This window comes from Chanodichthys erythropterus, chromosome 21, assembly GCF_024489055.1.
Source record: "Chanodichthys erythropterus isolate Z2021 chromosome 21, ASM2448905v1, whole genome shotgun sequence".
NCBI lineage: Eukaryota > Metazoa > Chordata > Actinopteri > Cypriniformes > Xenocyprididae > Chanodichthys > Chanodichthys erythropterus.
The window spans coordinates 40,604,664-40,623,130 of NC_090241.1; the positions used below are offsets into that span (position 1 = coordinate 40,604,664).

Sequence of the window (18,467 nt, forward strand, 5' to 3'; positions counted from 1 at the left end):
TGGCGCTACTGAGCCCCTCCACCACGCCCATTTCTATGGCTTTGTCCATGTCTACTGGTTGACAATATTGATGTGTGTGTCGAGTTTCATGCAATTTGAAGCATGTTAAGAGCCTCAAAAACACTCAAGAATATTATTACAGTTTGACCTGTTGCCATGGCAACAATATTTCAAATATCAAAAATCCTGTCATAGGTCTACATCTGCTGTGTATTGACATTACACTGATGAAGTTTGAAGCAAATCAGGTAAAAATAAGAGGGTGATCTCAAAGCATTTTAAAAGTGATACACTTCTTGCTGCCATTTGGTGGCGCTATAACTTTGACTCACAATAGTTACATCCATGTGATCAGACTACTACAACCAACACACTCCTGAAGTTTCATAAACATCAATCAATGTATGCAGAAGTTATAACACATTTCCTGTTTCCCTTTTCTCGCCATAAATTCGTTGCCTCGCCACGGCCAAACCGTTTGAGATATCCAAAATCCGTTTGCAATTAAACAACTTCAATGTGTTCGCAACAAGTTAAAAAAGCTTGGTGTAAATTGGATAAACCCTGTAGGAGTAGTAGTATAAAATTCATAGCCTGTTTTTTCAAAAAATTAACATTCAAACCAAAATAGCTGACTTCCTGTTGGTCGGAGCTAATGAATGTAAATTAGAAAATTGTCCGGCTTGATGAGACTAATATGTGTACCGAGTTTGGTGACTGTAGGAAAAACTAACCCCCACTTTTGTCAAAAGGTGGCGCTACTGAGCCCCTCCACCACGCCCATTTCTATGGCTTTGTCCATGTCTACTGGTTGACAATATTGATGTGTGTGTCGAGTTTCATGCAATTTGAAGCATGTTAAGAGCCTCAAAAACACTCAAGAATATTATTACAGTTTGACCTGTTGCCATGGCAACAATATTTCAAATATCAAAAATCCTGTCATAGGTCTACATCTGCTGTGTATTGACATTACACTGATGAAGTTTGAAGCAAATCAGGTAAAAATAAGAGGGTGATCTCAAAGCATTTTAAAAGTGATACACTTCTTGCTGCCATTTGGTGGCGCTATAACTTTGACTCACAATAGTTACATCCATGTGATCAGACTACTACAACCAACACACTCCTGAAGTTTCATAAACATCAATCAATGTATGCAGAAGTTATAACACATTTCCTGTTTCCCTTTTCTCGCCATAAGTTCGTTGCCTCGCCACGGCCAAACCGTTTGAGATATCCAAAATCCGTTTGCAATTAAACAACTTCAATGCGTTCGCAACAAGTTAAAAAAAGCTTGGTGTAAATTGGATAAACCCTGTAGGAGTAGTAGTATAAAATTCATATCCTGTTTTTTCAAAAAATTAACATTCAAACCAAAATAGCTGACTTCCTGTTGGTCGGAGCTAATGAATGTAAATTAGAAAATTGTCCGGCTTGATGAGAATAATATGTGTACCGAGTTTGGTGACTGTAGGAAAAACTAACCCCCCCACTTTTGTCAAAAGGTGGCGCTACTGAGCCCCTCCACCACGCCCATTTCTATGGCTTTGTCCATGTCTTTTGGTTGACAATATTGATGTGTGTGTCGAGTTTCATGCAATTTGAAGCATGTTAAGAGCCTCAAAAACACTCAAGAATATTATTACAGTTTGACCTGTTGCCATGGCAACAATATTTCAAATATCAAAAATCCTGTCATAGGTCTACATCTGCTGTGTATTGACATTACACTGATGAAGTTTGAAGCAAATCAGGTAAAAATAAGAGGGTGATCTCAAAACATTTCAAAAAGTGATACACTTCCTGCTGCCAGTTGGTGGCGCTATAACTTTGACTCACAATAGTCACATCCATGTGATCAGACTCCTATAACGAACACACTCGTGAAGTTTCATAAAGATCAATATATGTATTAAGACGTTATAACACATTTCCTGTTTCCTTTTTCTCGCCATAAATTCGTTGCCTCGCCACGGCCAAACCGTTCGAGATATCAAAAATCCCCTGGCAATTTTTAATCATCAGTGTCTTGACTTCATGCTGACCGAGTTTGGTGGCGATCGGATTAATCGTCTAGGAGGAGTATATCAAATTCCAGAGCATGCGTTTTTCAAACAACCCTTAATAGCTGACTTCCTGTTGGCGTGGCGATTAACTTAGAGCGCGAAAGTTGTTCGGCCCGATGAGGTCTATATGTGTACCGAGTTTCATACTAATACGTGCAAGCATGTTTAATATATGGACCAAATTTTCAGACTTTTTTCAAGGGGGCGCTGTCGAGTCCCCCTGCCACGCCCGGGTACCAGCCTCTCCGGCGTCCTAATGGCCGCGGATTCCAATGTGTGTGCCAATTTTCAAGAGTTTTTGAGCATGTTAAGGCCCCCAAAAAGCCCCGGAAGACGAAAAAAAAAAAAAAAAAAAAAAAATAATAATCCTTAGAAGAACAAGAGGGCCCTGCGCGAATTTTCGCTTGGGCCCTAATAATCCTTAGAAGAACAAGAGGGCCCTGCGCGAATTTTCGCTTGGGCCCTAAAAAGGGCCTTCAGCCCCTTACAGGGCTTTGGCCCTAATAATAATCCTAAAGAAAACAATAGGGCCTTCAGCCCCTTGGGCTTTGGCCCTAAATATAGCTGCGAGCAGCGATGGCGGGCCCAAGCCCGGTGGCACCGCCACCCCGGTGGCTTCAGGGCAACTGTGCACGGCGGGCAATAGGCATTTAAAACGGTAAAACATCTAAGGAATATGTCAAATTCACTCCACATTTACTGCACTACAAGGTGCCGCTATAGAGCCCCTCCTCCCAGCTCATTTTCAAAGGTTTGCATGTGCCAAGTTTTAACATTATTCTGATGAATTTTGAAGCAAATCAGGTAAAAATAAGAGGGTGATCTCAATGTATGCTGAAAGTGACACATTTTCTGCTTCCAGTTGGTGGCGCTATGACTTTGAATCACAATAGTCAAATCCATGTGATCAGCCTTGTACAACGAAGACTAAGCCAAAGTTTCATCAAAATCAATTAATGTATGCAGAAGTTATAACACTTTGTTTCCCTTTTCTTACCATAAATTCGTTGCCTCGCCACGGCCAAACCGTTTGAGATATCCAAAATCCGTTTGCTATTAAACAACTTCAATGTGTTAGCAACAAGTTAAAAAAAGCTTGGTGTAAATTGGATAAACCCTGTAGGAGTAGTAGTATAAAATTCATAGCCTGTTTTTTCAAAAAATTAACATTCAAACAAAAATAGCCGACTTCCTGTTGGTCGGAGCTAATGAATGTAAATTAGAAAATTGTCCGGCTTGATGAGATCAATATATGTACCGAGTTTGGTGACTGTAGGAAAAACTAACCCCCCCACTTTTGTCAAAATGTGGCGCTACTGAGCCCCTCCACCACGCCCATTTCTATGGCTTTGTCCATGTCTACTGGATGACAATATTGATGTGTGTGTCGAGTTTCATGCAATTTGAAGCATGTTAAGAGCCTCAAAAACACTCAAGAATATTATTACAGTTTGACCTGTTGCCATGGCAACAATATTTCAAATATCAAAAATCCTGTCATAGGTCTACATCTGCTGTGTATTGACATTACACTGATGAAGTTTGAAGCAAATCAGGTAAAAATAAGAGGGTGGTCTCAAAGCATTTCAAAAAGTGATACACTTCCTGCTGCCAGTTGGTGGCGCTATAACTTTGACTCACAATAGTCACATCCATGTGATCAGACTACTACAACCAACACACTCGTGAAGTTTCATAAAGATCAATATATGTATGCAGAAGTTATAACACTTTGTTTCCCTTTTCTTGCCATAAATTTGTTGCCTCGCCACGGCCAAACCTTTTGAGGTATCCAAAATCCGTTTTCAATTAAACAACTTCAATGTGTCAGCAACAAGTTAAAAAAAGCTTGGTGTAAATTGGATAAACCCTGTAGGAGTAGTAGTATAAAATTCATAGCCTGTTTTTTCAAAAAATTAACATTCAATCAAAAATAGCCGACTTCCTGTTGGTCAGAGCTAATGAATGTAAATTAGAAAATTGTCCGGCTTGATGAGAACAATATGTGTACCGAGTTTGGTGACTGTAGGAAAAACTAACCCCCCACTTTTGACAAAAGGTGGCGCTACTGAGCCCCTTCACCACGCCCATTTCTATGGCTTTGCCCATGTCTACTGGCTAACAATCCTGATGTGTGTGTGGAGTTTCAAACAATTTGAAGCATGCTAAGAGTCTCAAAAGCATTCAAAACCAATATAAAAGTTTGATGCGTTGCCAAGGCAACTGTGTTTGAGATATCACAATTCTTTTCAAAGGCCTACATCTAACATGTTTTGACATTATTTAAATGAAGTTTGAAGCAAATAGGGTAAACATAAGATGGTGATCTCAAAGCATGCTGAAAGTAACACATTTCCTGCTGCCAGTTGGTGCCGCTATAATTTTGACTCACAATAGTCACATCCATGTGATCAGCCTTGTAGAACGAAGACACAGCCGATGATTCATCAAAATTAATGTATGCAGAAGTTATAACACTTTGTTTCCCTTTTCTTGCTATTAATTTGTTGCCTCGCCACAGCCAAACCATTTGAGATATCCAAAATCCGTTTGCAATTAAACAACTTCAATGTGTTAGCAACAAGTTAAAAAAAGCTTGGTGTAAATTGGATAAACCCTGTAGGAGTAGTAGTATAAAATTCATAGCCTGTTTTTTTTTCAAAAAATTAACATTCAAACAAAAATAGCCGACTTCCTGTTGGTCAGAGCTAATGAATGTAAATTAGAAAGTTGTCCGGCTTTATGAGAACAATATGTGTACCGGGATATTATTTTTGATATGTGTCCACCACGCCCATTTCTATGGCTTTGTCCATGTCTACTGGTTGACAATATTTATGTGTGTGTCGAGTTTCATGCAATTTGAAGCATGTTAAGAGCCTCAAAAACACTCAAGAATATTATTACAGTTTGATCTGTTGCCATGGCAACAATATTTCAAATATCAAAAATCCTGTCATAGGTCTACATCTGCTGTGTATTGACTTTACACTGATGAAGTTTGAAGCAAATCAGGTAAAAATAAGAGGGTGATCTCAAAGCATTTCAAAAAGTGATACACTTCCTGCTGCCAGTTGGTGGCGCTATAACTTTGACTCACAATAGTCACATCCATGTGATCAGACTACTACAACCAACACACTCATGAAGTTTCATAAAGATCAATATATGTATGCAGACGTTATAACACATTTCCTGTTTCCTTTTTCTCGCCATAAATTTGTTGCCTCGCCACGGCCAAACCGTTCGAGATATCAAAAATCCGCTGGCAATTTTTAATCATCAATGTCTTGTCTTCATGCTGATTGAGTTTGGTGGCGATCGGATTAATCGTCTAGGAGGAGTATATCAAATTCCAGAGCATGCGTTTTTCAAACAACCCTTAATAGCTGACTTCCTGTTGGCGTGGCGTTTAACTTAGAGTGCGAAAGTTGTTTGGCCCGATGAGGTCTATATGTGTACCGAGTTTTATACTTGTATGTGCAAGCGTGTTTGATATATAGACCATGTTTTCAGACCCCATTCAAGGGGGCGCTGTCGAGCCCCCCTGCCACGCCCGGGTACCAGCTTCTGCCCGGCCCCGTGGTAAGGGCCCCAAAAATGGCAGAATAGTCGAAAAAAAAAAAAATAATAATAATCCTAAAGAAAACAATAGGGCCTTCAGCCCCTTACGGGGCTTTGGCCCTAATAATAATAATAATCCTAAAGAAAACAAAAGGGCCTTCAGCCCCTTACAGGGCTTTGGCCCTAAATATAGCTGCGAGCAGCGATGACGGGCCAAAGCCCGGTGGCACCGCCACCCTGGTTGCTTCAGGTCAGCTGTGCATGGCGGGCAATGTGCATTTAAAACAATTAAACATAAAAGGACTATGTCAATTTCAAACCACATTTACTGCAGCGGCTGATGCTCCTATGATGACAAACCACAAAAGCCACATGCATGAGATTGTTTAAATTGAGATGACTTTCATGTCAAAGAATGTTATAAGTCTATTTCAAATGAGTGCAGAATATCATCATAATCTGAAATGTCTGGGTTTTTTCTCATTGTGAGTTCAGGCTGCATGATTTTAGCCCCGATTTTAGCTCGCAGACAGGTTTTGTGAAATCACAGACAACTGCCCGAAATCACAGGCAAATCAGTGCTCTGTTATGCGAGTGCTCTGTCACAGTCTCTTCAACCATTTCGTCCTCCATATTCTTCTTTTATTTTTCTTGTTTTCGCTGCAAATCAGCACACAGGCCATTCGTATTGCAAGCTTCTTGCGGGTTACCACTTTTAATAATAAACCCAGTCTCACTTGAGAACTCTGGTCTTGCATACATGATATTGTGTTGTTTCCTTGTCACATCTCCCGTGTGTTTGGTTGTGAAACGTAGTTTGAGTGCCAGACAGATGTGTCGGCGATTCTTCCTATTCTAAATTCATGCAGTGTGAAACCTTCTGTCGCCGATCCATCATGCATTTTGAACACAACAGCGACTGAATCAAAAGCGAAAGTAATGCAGTGTGAAAAGGACAGTGACCAGACTAGTTTGAAAATCATGCAGTCTGAAGTCGGCTTCAGACAACCCCTATAAAAATTCTAGACCAAATTATATACTGTGATTTGTGCAAACTCCACAATGCTCTGAAATAACTAATCCAGCCATAATGTGAATGTCTGTGATTGCTGATGTTGTATAATCCTCACTCTTCTATTCATGTGTTTTTTGACCTCCATGAGCTGTTGTTTGTGCACCAATCTTATGCACCAAAAGCCTGGACTTGCACCTCAGCCTTCCTCCAGTCATGCCACCATGTCTGCTCCACCTTTACCTGGCCTTGTACCTCAGCCTACCTCCAGAAATGCCACCAAGTCTGCTCCACCTTTACCTGGCCTTGCACCTCAGCCTACCTCCAGTCATGCCACCAAGTCTGCTCCACCTTTACCTGGCCTTGCACCTCAGCCTTCCTCCAGTCATGCCACCAAGTCTGCTCCACCTTTACCTGGCTTTGCACCTCAGCCTACCTCCAGTCATGCCACAAAGACTGCTCCACCTTTACCTGGCTTTGCACCTCAGCCTACCTCCAGTCAAATACCTTGTTCTTCAGAGATTTGTTAGTATTGTCCTTCATAATTTTTATCTCCTACATTGTAAATAAGATTTATTCAAGATTTTTTCTCTATCTCTGTAGTGTTGCAAGATATATGGTCAAGGAAAATTGGTGGGAAACTTTGCAGTAAAGTGGGCCCATACAAGCTCTTTACCTGGGATTTGGAACGCCTCAAACCTGGGGTGAAACTTGAAAGTGAGGTATGTGCTGCAGTTAACATGATTAAGATTCTGTAGTTCATTGTAACATTGCTTTTATAATATACTGTATTCTGTTAAATATTCTGTAGGCATACAGTTCTACCTTGCAAGTCTGTAATTCCATTTTTTTAACCACAGGTCATTAGTGCGTACCTGACCTGCCTTGTGAGAGATTATTCAGGCAGGGCATTTGTCCTGGATTCATTTCAAGCCACGGATATTTGGAAGGAGAAGCCCTGTCTGATGAAAAGGGTTAAAAAAAAATAAGTAAGGCAAAAAATAAGTTTTGCCATAAGTAACTTTCATGTTCTCAGATAATTTGGTGATCTGTTTTTGAAATGCCACATTTATACCTGTATGCTGTAGATGGATCCAGAGGCATATGATGTGTTGGTGGGGTCAGTTAACGAGAATGACCACTGGACACTCCTGGTTTGTTTTTGGTTTTTGTTTTTCTCTCTCTCCATAAACTATAAAAGCTTAAATCTGAGTTAATTCATGACCATCTTGACAGATGATCCATCCCAAGGAAAGAAGAATTTTGTATGTAAACTCCTTTGGTGAAAGCCAATCCAAACTGCTTCACTGCAGAAAGGTTGCAAGGTAAGGACAAATGTATGAAGACACTCAAAATTTTGGTCCGCTGTTTTTATTAATCTTTTTTTCTTCTACCAAAGTAATTTTATGGCCAGCATAGGCATTCCATCCGCAAAGTGGCAATGTCACACATTGCCACACAGTATTCAAAAGGATGGGAATTCATGTGGTGTGTTTGTCTGCAAGGTACAGAATTTTTCTAAGTTTTACTTTTTCTAAGATTTGCTCTGCTTTGTCAATGCTTTTTGTAGTTTGCAAAAGCAGTCCTTAATGGGGGCAGTTTGGAGTTGCAGATGTTGCTCTGATGCGGAAAAACATAGGCCTGTGTGTGCTACAGCCAATATTTATTTATTTTTATTTTTTTTTACCCAAGTTGTACATGATGTTGGTAATGCAACATTACACCAATACCTTGATGCCTTTTGTTTCTACAGAAGACCTGTCTGACTTATGCTTGTCATGTGGGGACAAATACCCTCCCACACAAGACAACACTGAATCCTGGGTGTGTGTGTATATATATATATATTATAATATAATATAATAATATATATATATATATATATATATATATATATATATATATATATATATTTCCCCTAACCTTGCTATTTTACATTTACATAATACCACTGTCTCTTTCAGATTGAATATGAAAGTTGCAATGGCTGGTACCATTGGGAGTGTGTGAACCAGCCAAACATCAACGCGGTCTTTATTTGCCCTGGATGCCAAGGCCCTTAATTTAATACTTCCATCCACAGCATATCAATGCACTAGCAGAAATTTGCCAAATAAACAAAACCGAATGAAACCATTTTCTAGAGTTGTCTGTTCAATTGCAATTAAATACTCTTACCTTTGGAATTTTACACAGACTCCCAGAAAACATTGTCAACCCACAAGTTCCTATATATGGGAAAATACAGTACAGCTTATGTTGAATTTAGAGCTACATTCATGAAGCAAATCCTAACCCATAATGTAATCTAGTTACCATTTTGTCACCAAACTTGGCCACAAAATCAGGTCAGAAAAGGGAAATATTACTACAGCTGAAAATTCAAATCTACTATCACAGTACTTATTGCACAAACTAAGTATAACATTCCATTAGTTGGACTTTACTTTGCAATGTACTCCAGTGCATTTGTGTTCACTTATGAGAAAGATGTTAATGGATGAGCTTTGATTTGTTTTTTGAGGTTATCAATGCAATTTAAATAACACTTAATTTGACCAACATTCTAATGCATAGCTATAAAACAACAGTTAATGCAACTGAAGCTTCACATTTATGCAAACATTTCATAAAGTATGAGGGTTATTAAAATGATTTTCAGTTGAGTATGGAGCAACATTCAAAGTATGCAACATGCAACTCCAAGTTTTTGTGTGGTCTTCTCGATTCACTGGCCTGTAGATTAAAGGCTTTTTTAATAATATGCTGACAACTTTGTGAGAAAGAATAAAAACACAAGAATATATTTGTAAATATTTATTTAAACATGCAATCATACCCATTGAAAAAGCTTCATCACTCTTGAGAAACATACAGTTCTACTATAATAAAATGTCAACAACTTATGTGGAAGAAATTTGGAGAAACATGCCTTTATTGTAGGTGTGTAGTTTATTTTTGTATTCCAACGCTTCCTAGTGATCAGGTCTGTAATAATTCAGGTAAACAGAGAGTATACTGAGAAACACAAGCAACAAAAACGATAAACTATTTATAAAATGTGAAGAGTCACTTATAGTATGAAGTAGTTTAAGCTTAACTTCGTTCAACTTTATTACCTGATTGAAATAATCCATAAGACAAAACGCGATCTGAGACACTCGCGCTAATAATTTCTGTTCCACTGATCCAATGCCTGCAGTGCTAACCCCGCCCACGATTTGGTCGCGTGAACATTCATGTAAGCTCCACCCATTGGAACCAAATATTTCAGGAACTGAATATATTGTAACACCGGCCCACCACCACATAAAATCACAAATATACGGAAGCCCTGAACCGCATGGTGAAAAAAAAAAAAAAAAAAAAAATTGGTAGGGAGGAAAAAAAAATCTCGTTATTTCAAGATATTAAGTCGTTATAACGACATAATAAGTCGTTATTTCAACATAATAGCTCTTCATTATCTATCAAGTATGATAAAGGACGCATATTTGACAAAGTCCCCAGTGGCCCAGAATAATAATAATAAAAAAAAAAACCTGCTTAAAAACGTTTTTGGCCCCTGGACTAGTGCATCTCTATGTTTTATTATAGTTCAAATCAGATTGGACACCAGGCTGTAAGTTTGACACCCCTGACATTTGCACTGTAAATAGTTTTATTTACTATGGTCTAATAAATTTAACCTCAATAAAGGTTAGCCTGGGATGAACGCAAATTCCCATGATAAACCTCTGGGATTTTGGAGCACCAAATTGTAACAGTAGTTCAACATAACTATTGCATTCTTTAATTGATTCCCTGTCTTATTCTGCCCTCTAGTGGGTAATATCGAACATGCTGCTAACCCTGCCCAATTAATACTTTTAATGTTATTAAACACTCGTTAGGCAGGTTATTTATATTGAAAATGAATGCCTTTTTTGATATGTGATGTGAAACTATAGAAGAACGAACTCGGCAAAAGGCGGATTCGAAACCGCGGCGATCGCAGTAAAAGCTAGATTGGTGGTCCAATACATTAGCGTTACGCCACTGGGGACGTTGGCAAATGCACGTCCTTAAAAAAAGAAGAGTTATAAAGAAGAGTTATTATGTTGAAATAATGACTTATTATGTCGTTATAACGACTTATTGTGTTGAAATAACAAGATATTATGTCGTTTTAACGTCTTAATATCTTGAAATAACGAGATATTATGTCGTTATAACGACTTATTATGTTGAAATAACGAGATATTATGTCGTTATAACGACTTATGTTGAAATAACGAGATAACTTTTCGATTTTTTTTTTCCTCCCTACCAAGTTTTTTTTTTTTTTTTTTCACCATGCAGTTCAGGGCTATCCTACAAATACCACCCGTCCTTCCGCTTTATATTATATATATAATTTCATGAATATACAATTATATATTACTAATTATATAATTTCATGATATATATATATATATAATTTCATGACTATATAGTTATATATTACTAAATATATAATTCCATTATTTATATATATTATTTATTTATTTATTTATTTTTTAACCAACCAAGTCACCAAAATACGATGAACACTGAACATAACCCAACACACAACAGTAAATCTATTAACCTTATTACAGTTTACATATTCATATCACAATGTTAATTGTTGTTGGTGTGGGTGACTTTTCCACTTGGGTAAAGTTGGTTTTATATTCGCACATTCGGACTTCTGATAAATTCAGACTTTCCAATAAATGTGCAATAAATTAATGTTTGCGAATTTTAAGCAGCGACATGATATTGACAACCAACAATTGTCAACTTACAATATTTTTTACAGTCGATCAAAATAGGCAAGTATTGTTTTAATGGCATATTTAACATTACTTGTGAATGTCCAATGTAGTGTGATTAACAAGGCTATTGAATACGGATGTCCGAATGTGCGAATATAAAACCAACTTTACCCAATCTTATATCCAACAAGCTAGGTAACATTATAATCGCTGAAATAGCGGACTTACGGGAAAAAATCATAAGTTATCATCTTTTTGTTGTTGTTGTTGTTGTTATGACTAATTACTCCGCACCGTCAGCATAAAAGAGAAAATAATCACTTCATCCGATGTTTTTGAATAAAATAGCCTTGACAGCGGACTTACTGGAACTCATCTGTCTGTAAAACTGTTCTTTCCCGCCGGCGCCGCCGGACTTCGAGAGAATCTACACACAAGCGAGTGTGACGTGCGCGGTGAACCAAACCAGTGTGAGGCAAGGGAGGGGTGACTCAAAATGTTTCTAAACTTAAAACGCCCGTTTGCATTGCTTTACTACTTACATAATTATTTTAAGTTTATATAATTTATGTACAATACTTAGCGTATTGGGGCAGCACTCAGATACGGGGGATCCTGTCCCACCGCGATTTACGCTACTGCCGAAAACATTTGTGTCAATTTGACACAAATGGTGCTGTTCAAACATATGATTGGGCCAGTCCAGTGTCAATCAAGAAAACAACCAATGGGCCGCTGAGCTACATGTTTCACGAACCGCGTCTGTCAGAAGGAAAAAAAAGCTAGCCTATGTGATATTTTTGGGCCAGCAGCCCAGTGTCAATTGAAAAAGTATTGGGCCGCCGATCTAGGCCTACCACTTTCATGGGCCGAGAGAATTTTTTTTTTTTTTTTTTTGGTATGCCAGATGGCCCGTGCTTTTAGTAGTAGAAATCTCCCTTTAAGTGTTACTTTAACCATTTGGACAGAAATATAAAGTACTGGCATGGCTAGATCATAATCATGCATGCTTTTTAAGATAGTGCTCCTGTTAATGATTTGATAGTATTTTAAAATAATTGCCTTTTCTGATTTTTCTCTCATTATTGTTCTTTACATATGAAAGTGATGGGTCTGCCCCAACCCAGGAGTGATGGACTGAAGAATTTTCAATGCTCTTATCCTGTTTTATTGTACTGTTATTTTTCTTCTTATGATCAATAAAATGGTGGTTTACAAATTCTGAGTTGAAAGTCATTTTCTTCACAGTACAAATATTTTCTCATGTAATTTAAATTATATTAAGTCAGGTAGAGGTTTACTAAAACAAGTTTATTTTGCAAATTAGCACATTAAAGCACATTAATTTCACCTACAGGAATAAAAAAGAAATATAAATGGGGCCCAGTTCTCATCCACTTTGGTCCCACAAAAAACCCCATAGAGGGGCCATTTGCGGGTCCAGTGTTATCACCCTTCTGGGTCCTATAAGGGTTCTGTATGTGGCCCATATTGGCCCCATTTATTAGAACCCATATGTGAACCATGTGGGCCCCTATAATGAACACACAAATGAGCCCCACTTAGAGCCCACTATGGACCCATCATTTGCCCCTATGGGCTAACACACATGGGGCCTGTGTGGAGCTGATGGATAAAATTCTATGGGCCCCACTTAGGTTGCCAATGCAGGGCCCAAGTGACAGCCCAAATGTGGCCCTTATGGGACCCACAAATTAACAATGTGGGCAAGCTAACTGGGCCCCAAAATGTATTCAAAATGGGGCCCACATTCAGCCCATCAATGTGCCCACTCTGAACCCATGCCCAGATGATGCCCATATAGCCCAGATAAAACCCATGTGGGGCCCACATGGACATGTTGGCTGGGATGTGTGGTAGGCTATTCAATGGCATTATAAAACAAAGGCAACAAGCAGCTAACTTTCAAGGGACCACTGCATGGATGGATGAATTAACTAATAAGTCAATGCTATTTTAAATTTGACCAGATGGCAAGAAACTATTACTTTAGATATACATTTTAGGATATAACTCAACTAAAATAAAATATAAAAATAGTCTGCATCGATATTGGTCATGAACACAATATCGGTAGGCTATCTAGATTTCTAAATAACAGTCCAAGTAAAACTAATTCCTAAATCTGAATAGATGGTATGCAAGTGACGTCACCGTCGACCGTTACGACTGCGGTCACGTCCACTGAGAGGCAAAAGACTGAGCGGCAGCATTGGCTTTCAGCGTGAATGTCGCGAAAAACACACAAAACATATTCAAAACGGGAAAGCGCTTTGTGATTGACTGTACCAATTTCTTTGACACAAAACCTGAGGTATATATTTTAAAAAATGCAGAAAGCAACAGAAAAAAAGCAAATGGATCACTGCAATTCACAGAAACAGCTGGACTCCATGGATTTAAAGTTTATCGTTAAATTTGGATTCGCATCATACCGTGTATTGTTATATAATATGTTGACAACTCATCAATTAAATATTTTCGATCTTATATTCTGCATAATTGGGTGTTTTTAAATAAACAACACTGACAAAAAATATATTATAAAACTATACGTTTTAGGGCTGGACAATATGACGATATAACATTGATATAAGTGATTTAAACCTACCTATTTACCTATAACCTACCAAGCTAGTTATATAAAATATTCACAGGCAGATTTCCTTTATGTATCCCACCGTCGAAATCAGGCACATAAATGTCAGGAAACACGACTCCTGGCTGCATATCAATATCCATGGATTAAGTTTATTTGACAAGTTGTAAGGAATACATTCAATTCCAACCTTTAGTGTAATTCGTTAGTTTTAGTCGCTTTTTCGCAGTTTCCCATGTTAAATCCAGTCACGCAGCAGGTGAGGGAGCAAGCTTTCGGCGGGAAAGTGACGTCGACCCATACCCTCTATAGTCTGCTGTACTTTACATCATACTTGCCATTCTGGCGAAAAGGAAGAAAAAAAACAAAAAACATCTGATTTACCATCTCTCAGTTCCACCTTAAGAAATACACTTGACATGATTGGAGAGTGCGAGCGCCCTGCAGCGGATCTGAGCTGCGCCTCTGCTGTCCTATATAAAACCCTCACGCGCTGCATAGAGTCAGCGGACGGCTCTGTGGTGGTGAAAGAACACATTACTCACTTCAAACCCTGACAAAGAAGACAATCCGCAATGGAGAGAGCCTCATGGACACTTTTTCTACTTTCTCTTACATATTTGGAGGGTTTTTCGCAAGATTTCGGACAGACACAGTTCATCTGCACGTCCGTGCCTAAGGATATGGACCTGTGCGCAGCCACCATGCAGAATAGCGGGCCAGCGGAGGATCTGAAGACCACAGTAATGCAGTTAAGAGAGACAGTGCTGCAGCAGAAGGAAACTATCATGAATCAAAAGGAGATAATCAGGGAACTAACTTCCAAGTTGAGCCGCTGTGAGAGTCAGAGTGTTCTGGAGCCCGTGACTGGAGGTCGTAGGAAAGAACCGGGCAAAAACACGATGGGAGACGTGTCCCGCGGCCCGACAGATACTCTAACGCAACTCGGGCAGACTTTAGCCACGCTTAAACAGAGATTAGAAAACTTGGAGGTATGCATGATTTGGACTTTTCAGTTTAAAACGTGTGACTCCATCCAGTCCTTAAGGTCATATCCCACAGTTCTTTAAAATACACAAACTCATGCAATGCATGATAAATTACACTACGTTGATAGTTTTTAAACCCGATTGAGTAACCTTAATGGGGTCGAAAGACTTATATGGAGGCCTTTGACAGATTTAGTCAATGTTTCACTGTTTCACGGCAGGCTGCGCTAAGCCTGAAATTGGCTTATCTAGTCTCTCTTAAGTTCCCCATGCGTGCGTTTTACTGTTCGTTTGAATAAGCACCCTCTATCTCCTGTTTTCCTGTAGCAGTACAGCAGAAACAACGGTTCTATCCAGGCGAACAGCCTTAAAGATCTGCTTCAAAATAAGATCGATGATATGGAGAAGCAGGTGCTGTCCCGGGTCAATACTGTGGAGGAGAGCAAACCCGGGCAGAGAAACGATACGGATCAGCGCAATCGAGTGGAGTCAACTCTCACCTCCTTACATCAGAGAATTAACGACCTAGAGAAAGGTAAGAGATCTCATTCCATGAGGAATTTTACTTATTTGTTATGCAAATAATAAATCTGAACGAGGCTACTACAATAATTAAGTGTTTGAGAAGCATAGCTGGTAGTTACAGTAAAACGGCGGTGTAATGTCGCAGAGGATGGTTTGGGAGGGGGAGCTGCATTACTTAGCATATTGAGCCAATAAACCATGATGTAGGTAGGCTAATATTATGACGGATAATTAGAGCCTTGGTCATTCTCAAAGCAAGTAGATCTTCTCTGCAGAGCTGCAAAGTTAGCTGCTCAAAGCGCAGCCAGCTCAGCGCAGCATGCAAGAGTCAAAACAGTTTCACAAATGAAAAAGAATGCAAATGGTTTTATTTATTTATTTCATACGTTTGTTTGGTTTACCCTTAAGTAGTGAGCTTGATAAGTAAAACCACTTAATTTACAATGTATGGATATGGACAGTGAATGGGGTTCAGTGTAAAATAAAAATTAGTAATTTACAGTAGTGCAATGAATAGTCTAAGAATAGCCTATTAATTACAGTCTCTTAAGCATCAGAGTAGTTGATACAAGCAATAGAAGCATTTGGGCACCAGCCTTTGTTTAGAGGTCCTTGTGGAATAAAAGTAGAGAGAGAGAGAGATTTTTCTTTTGAGTGTTTAATACTAACAGTCATTACTTTTTATTCTGCAGGTTCAAAAGGTAACAGACCACTGGACAAGTTTCAGATAACATTCCCCTTAAGAACAAATTACATGTATGCCAAAGTGAAAAAAAGTCTACCAGAAATGTATGCCTTCTCTTTCTGCTTGTGGATAAAGTCCAACGCATCACCCGGGGTAGGAACACCTTTCTCCTATGCTGTTCCTGGACAAGCCAATGAGCTTGTTCTCATAGAATGGGGGAACAATCCAATGGAGATTCTCATAAATGATAAGGTAAAGTGTCAGAAAGAATAATGCAATTATATAATGTATAACATGATTGTTATATTATAGATATATCTGTGTGCATCTCAGTGTGCATCTCTATAAATGCTGAAGTCTTTTAGTCTTTTAGCACTTGTAAACAGAAGAGCAATACGATTAATCCAAAGTGTAACTTTACAGGTTGCAAAATTACCTTTCATTATCAACGATGGTAAATGGCATCACATCTGCATAACATGGACGACTCGTGATGGAGTATGGGAAGCTTTTCAGGATGGTGTTCTGCATGGAACTGGAGAAAATCTGGCACCTTACCACCCAATCAAACCCAACGGTGTGCTAGTCTTAGGTCAGGAGCAGGTAAGACTCAAAAGTATGCCTATTAGGTTTCATTTATTTTAGAAAATGTTAATTATTATTAGAAAATGTAGTAAATCTATCAATCATGCTTATTTAGATTTAACAGGTTTGCCTGCTATTCAGCAACTTGATATTGAATGTGGATGTTTTTTGTTCTTGCAGGACACACTTGGTGGAGGTTTCGATGCAACCCAAGCCTTTGTAGGTGAACTGGCGAACTTCAATATATGGGATAGAAAATTGACAGCTGGTGAAATTTACAATCTGGCAACCTGCAACAACAAAGCGCAAGCTGGCAATGTGTTGTCATGGTCAGAGAGTAATATCGATGTGTTTGGTGGAGCCACAAAATGGACTTTTGAGCCCTGCCGTCAGCTCAACTGAACTGTAATGGGGCCAGATCCATGTTTCCAATTTTTGTCTGTCTTTGTCCTTCAAATTTTTTTAATTTTTTTTTTTTTTTTTTTTTGTTCTTGATAAAATGATTAAAATATAAGCGTAAATCTGGGTTTTTTTATGCATACCTAAATATTTCTGTGCAAAACTAGAATAATTGTATTTTTTGTCTTGATAAAATAGTTTCCTGTTCGCTTTTTTTTTTCTTTTGCAAGTGGAAACAGTTAGCTTTCTCCCCCAACCCCCCCCCCCCCCCCCAACAGCTGAAGAACTGTCTCTTTGCAGCATTTGCAGTAAAGCAACAGTGGATCAGAATATTATGTTTTTTCACCCCAATGAACACACTTTGCTGATAACCCAATCATAAATCGTCACCATTTTAAATGATGGTTTCTTTAATATCTGCACTTAACCGTACCCACCTGATATTGCACTGTGATGGATGTAAAAATAGGATGGGAGAAAAGTATTTATTTATTTGAAAAAATATGGTTTAAAAGGATGGCACTTTCTGTATTTGATTTCAGTGATCTCACCGATGTTTCTGTAAGAATGTCGTTTAGTTGCCAACATGCTTACAGCCTGAGTGCCTTGAGCTGATGTATCAGTTCAGCACAAACTTTTAGTTTGCTTACTCATTGTGTTATGCAATACCTTTTTGATTTTATTGAAGAATTATTGTTTTTATGAAATATGTTCAACAGCTATTGTTAAGGCTCTGGTGTGTTTTGGCTCTGTTCTAGGAATGTAATTCATACAGTAACAGCATGAATGATCAAATGCTGCAACATCAGTGCTGACATCTGCTTCTCTATTGTTTTGGGTTGGGTTTTTTACTGTATTGATATATGCTAAAAGCATGGCACTAATGAAGATGATAAAGATCTAATTTTTGTAATAAAATTGTGATATATTATATGAATAGCATTTTACCTTTGCAGTCATTCTTACTCAAATTCTGTTTAGTAGAGAATTGCAGAGATATAGGATAAAGTATAAATCAACAGATAAACAGATATGTCTAAATTTTATATAAATGTGCTTTAGTATACCCTAAAAATAACATTCTCTCATCCTCTCACTCACTTTCTATGTTTGTGCACATGGGGCATTTGTTTTTGTTCTCTCTGTCTATGTTTTGTGTGAACGTTATCAGACTGAATTGCTGAAAAAAAGAGTGCACAATCCATGCACAATCCAGACAGGTGAAGGTTATAATTTCAAAC

At 38.4% G+C, this 18,467-nt stretch overlaps 1 protein-coding gene across 1 annotated transcript; it reads left to right on the forward strand.

The window, feature by feature from the left end:
- The first annotated feature begins 14,579 nt into the window (after positions 1–14,579).
- Positions 14,580–18,064, forward strand: LOC137011318 (neuronal pentraxin-1-like). The gene is made up of 5 exons (XM_067374079.1): positions 14,580–15,035; positions 15,360–15,567; positions 16,250–16,494; positions 16,666–16,845; positions 17,008–18,064. Exons 1-5 carry the CDS (start codon positions 14,619–14,621, stop codon positions 17,227–17,229), a joined length of 1,272 nt encoding a protein of 423 aa, XP_067230180.1. The 5' UTR covers positions 14,580–14,618; the 3' UTR covers positions 17,230–18,064.
- The last annotated feature ends 403 nt before the right edge of the window (positions 18,065–18,467 follow it).

Coding starts and splice junctions, on each gene's coding strand:
- LOC137011318 (XM_067374079.1), top strand. CDS start 14,619: ATGGAGAGAGCCTCATGGACACTTTTTCTACTTTCTCTTACATATTTG. Junction 15,036..15,359: donor AGAGATTAGAAAACTTGGAG/GTATGCATGATT, acceptor GTTTTCCTGTAG/CAGTACAGCAGAAACAACGG. Junction 16,846..17,007: donor TAGTCTTAGGTCAGGAGCAG/GTAAGACTCAAA, acceptor TTGTTCTTGCAG/GACACACTTGGTGGAGGTTT.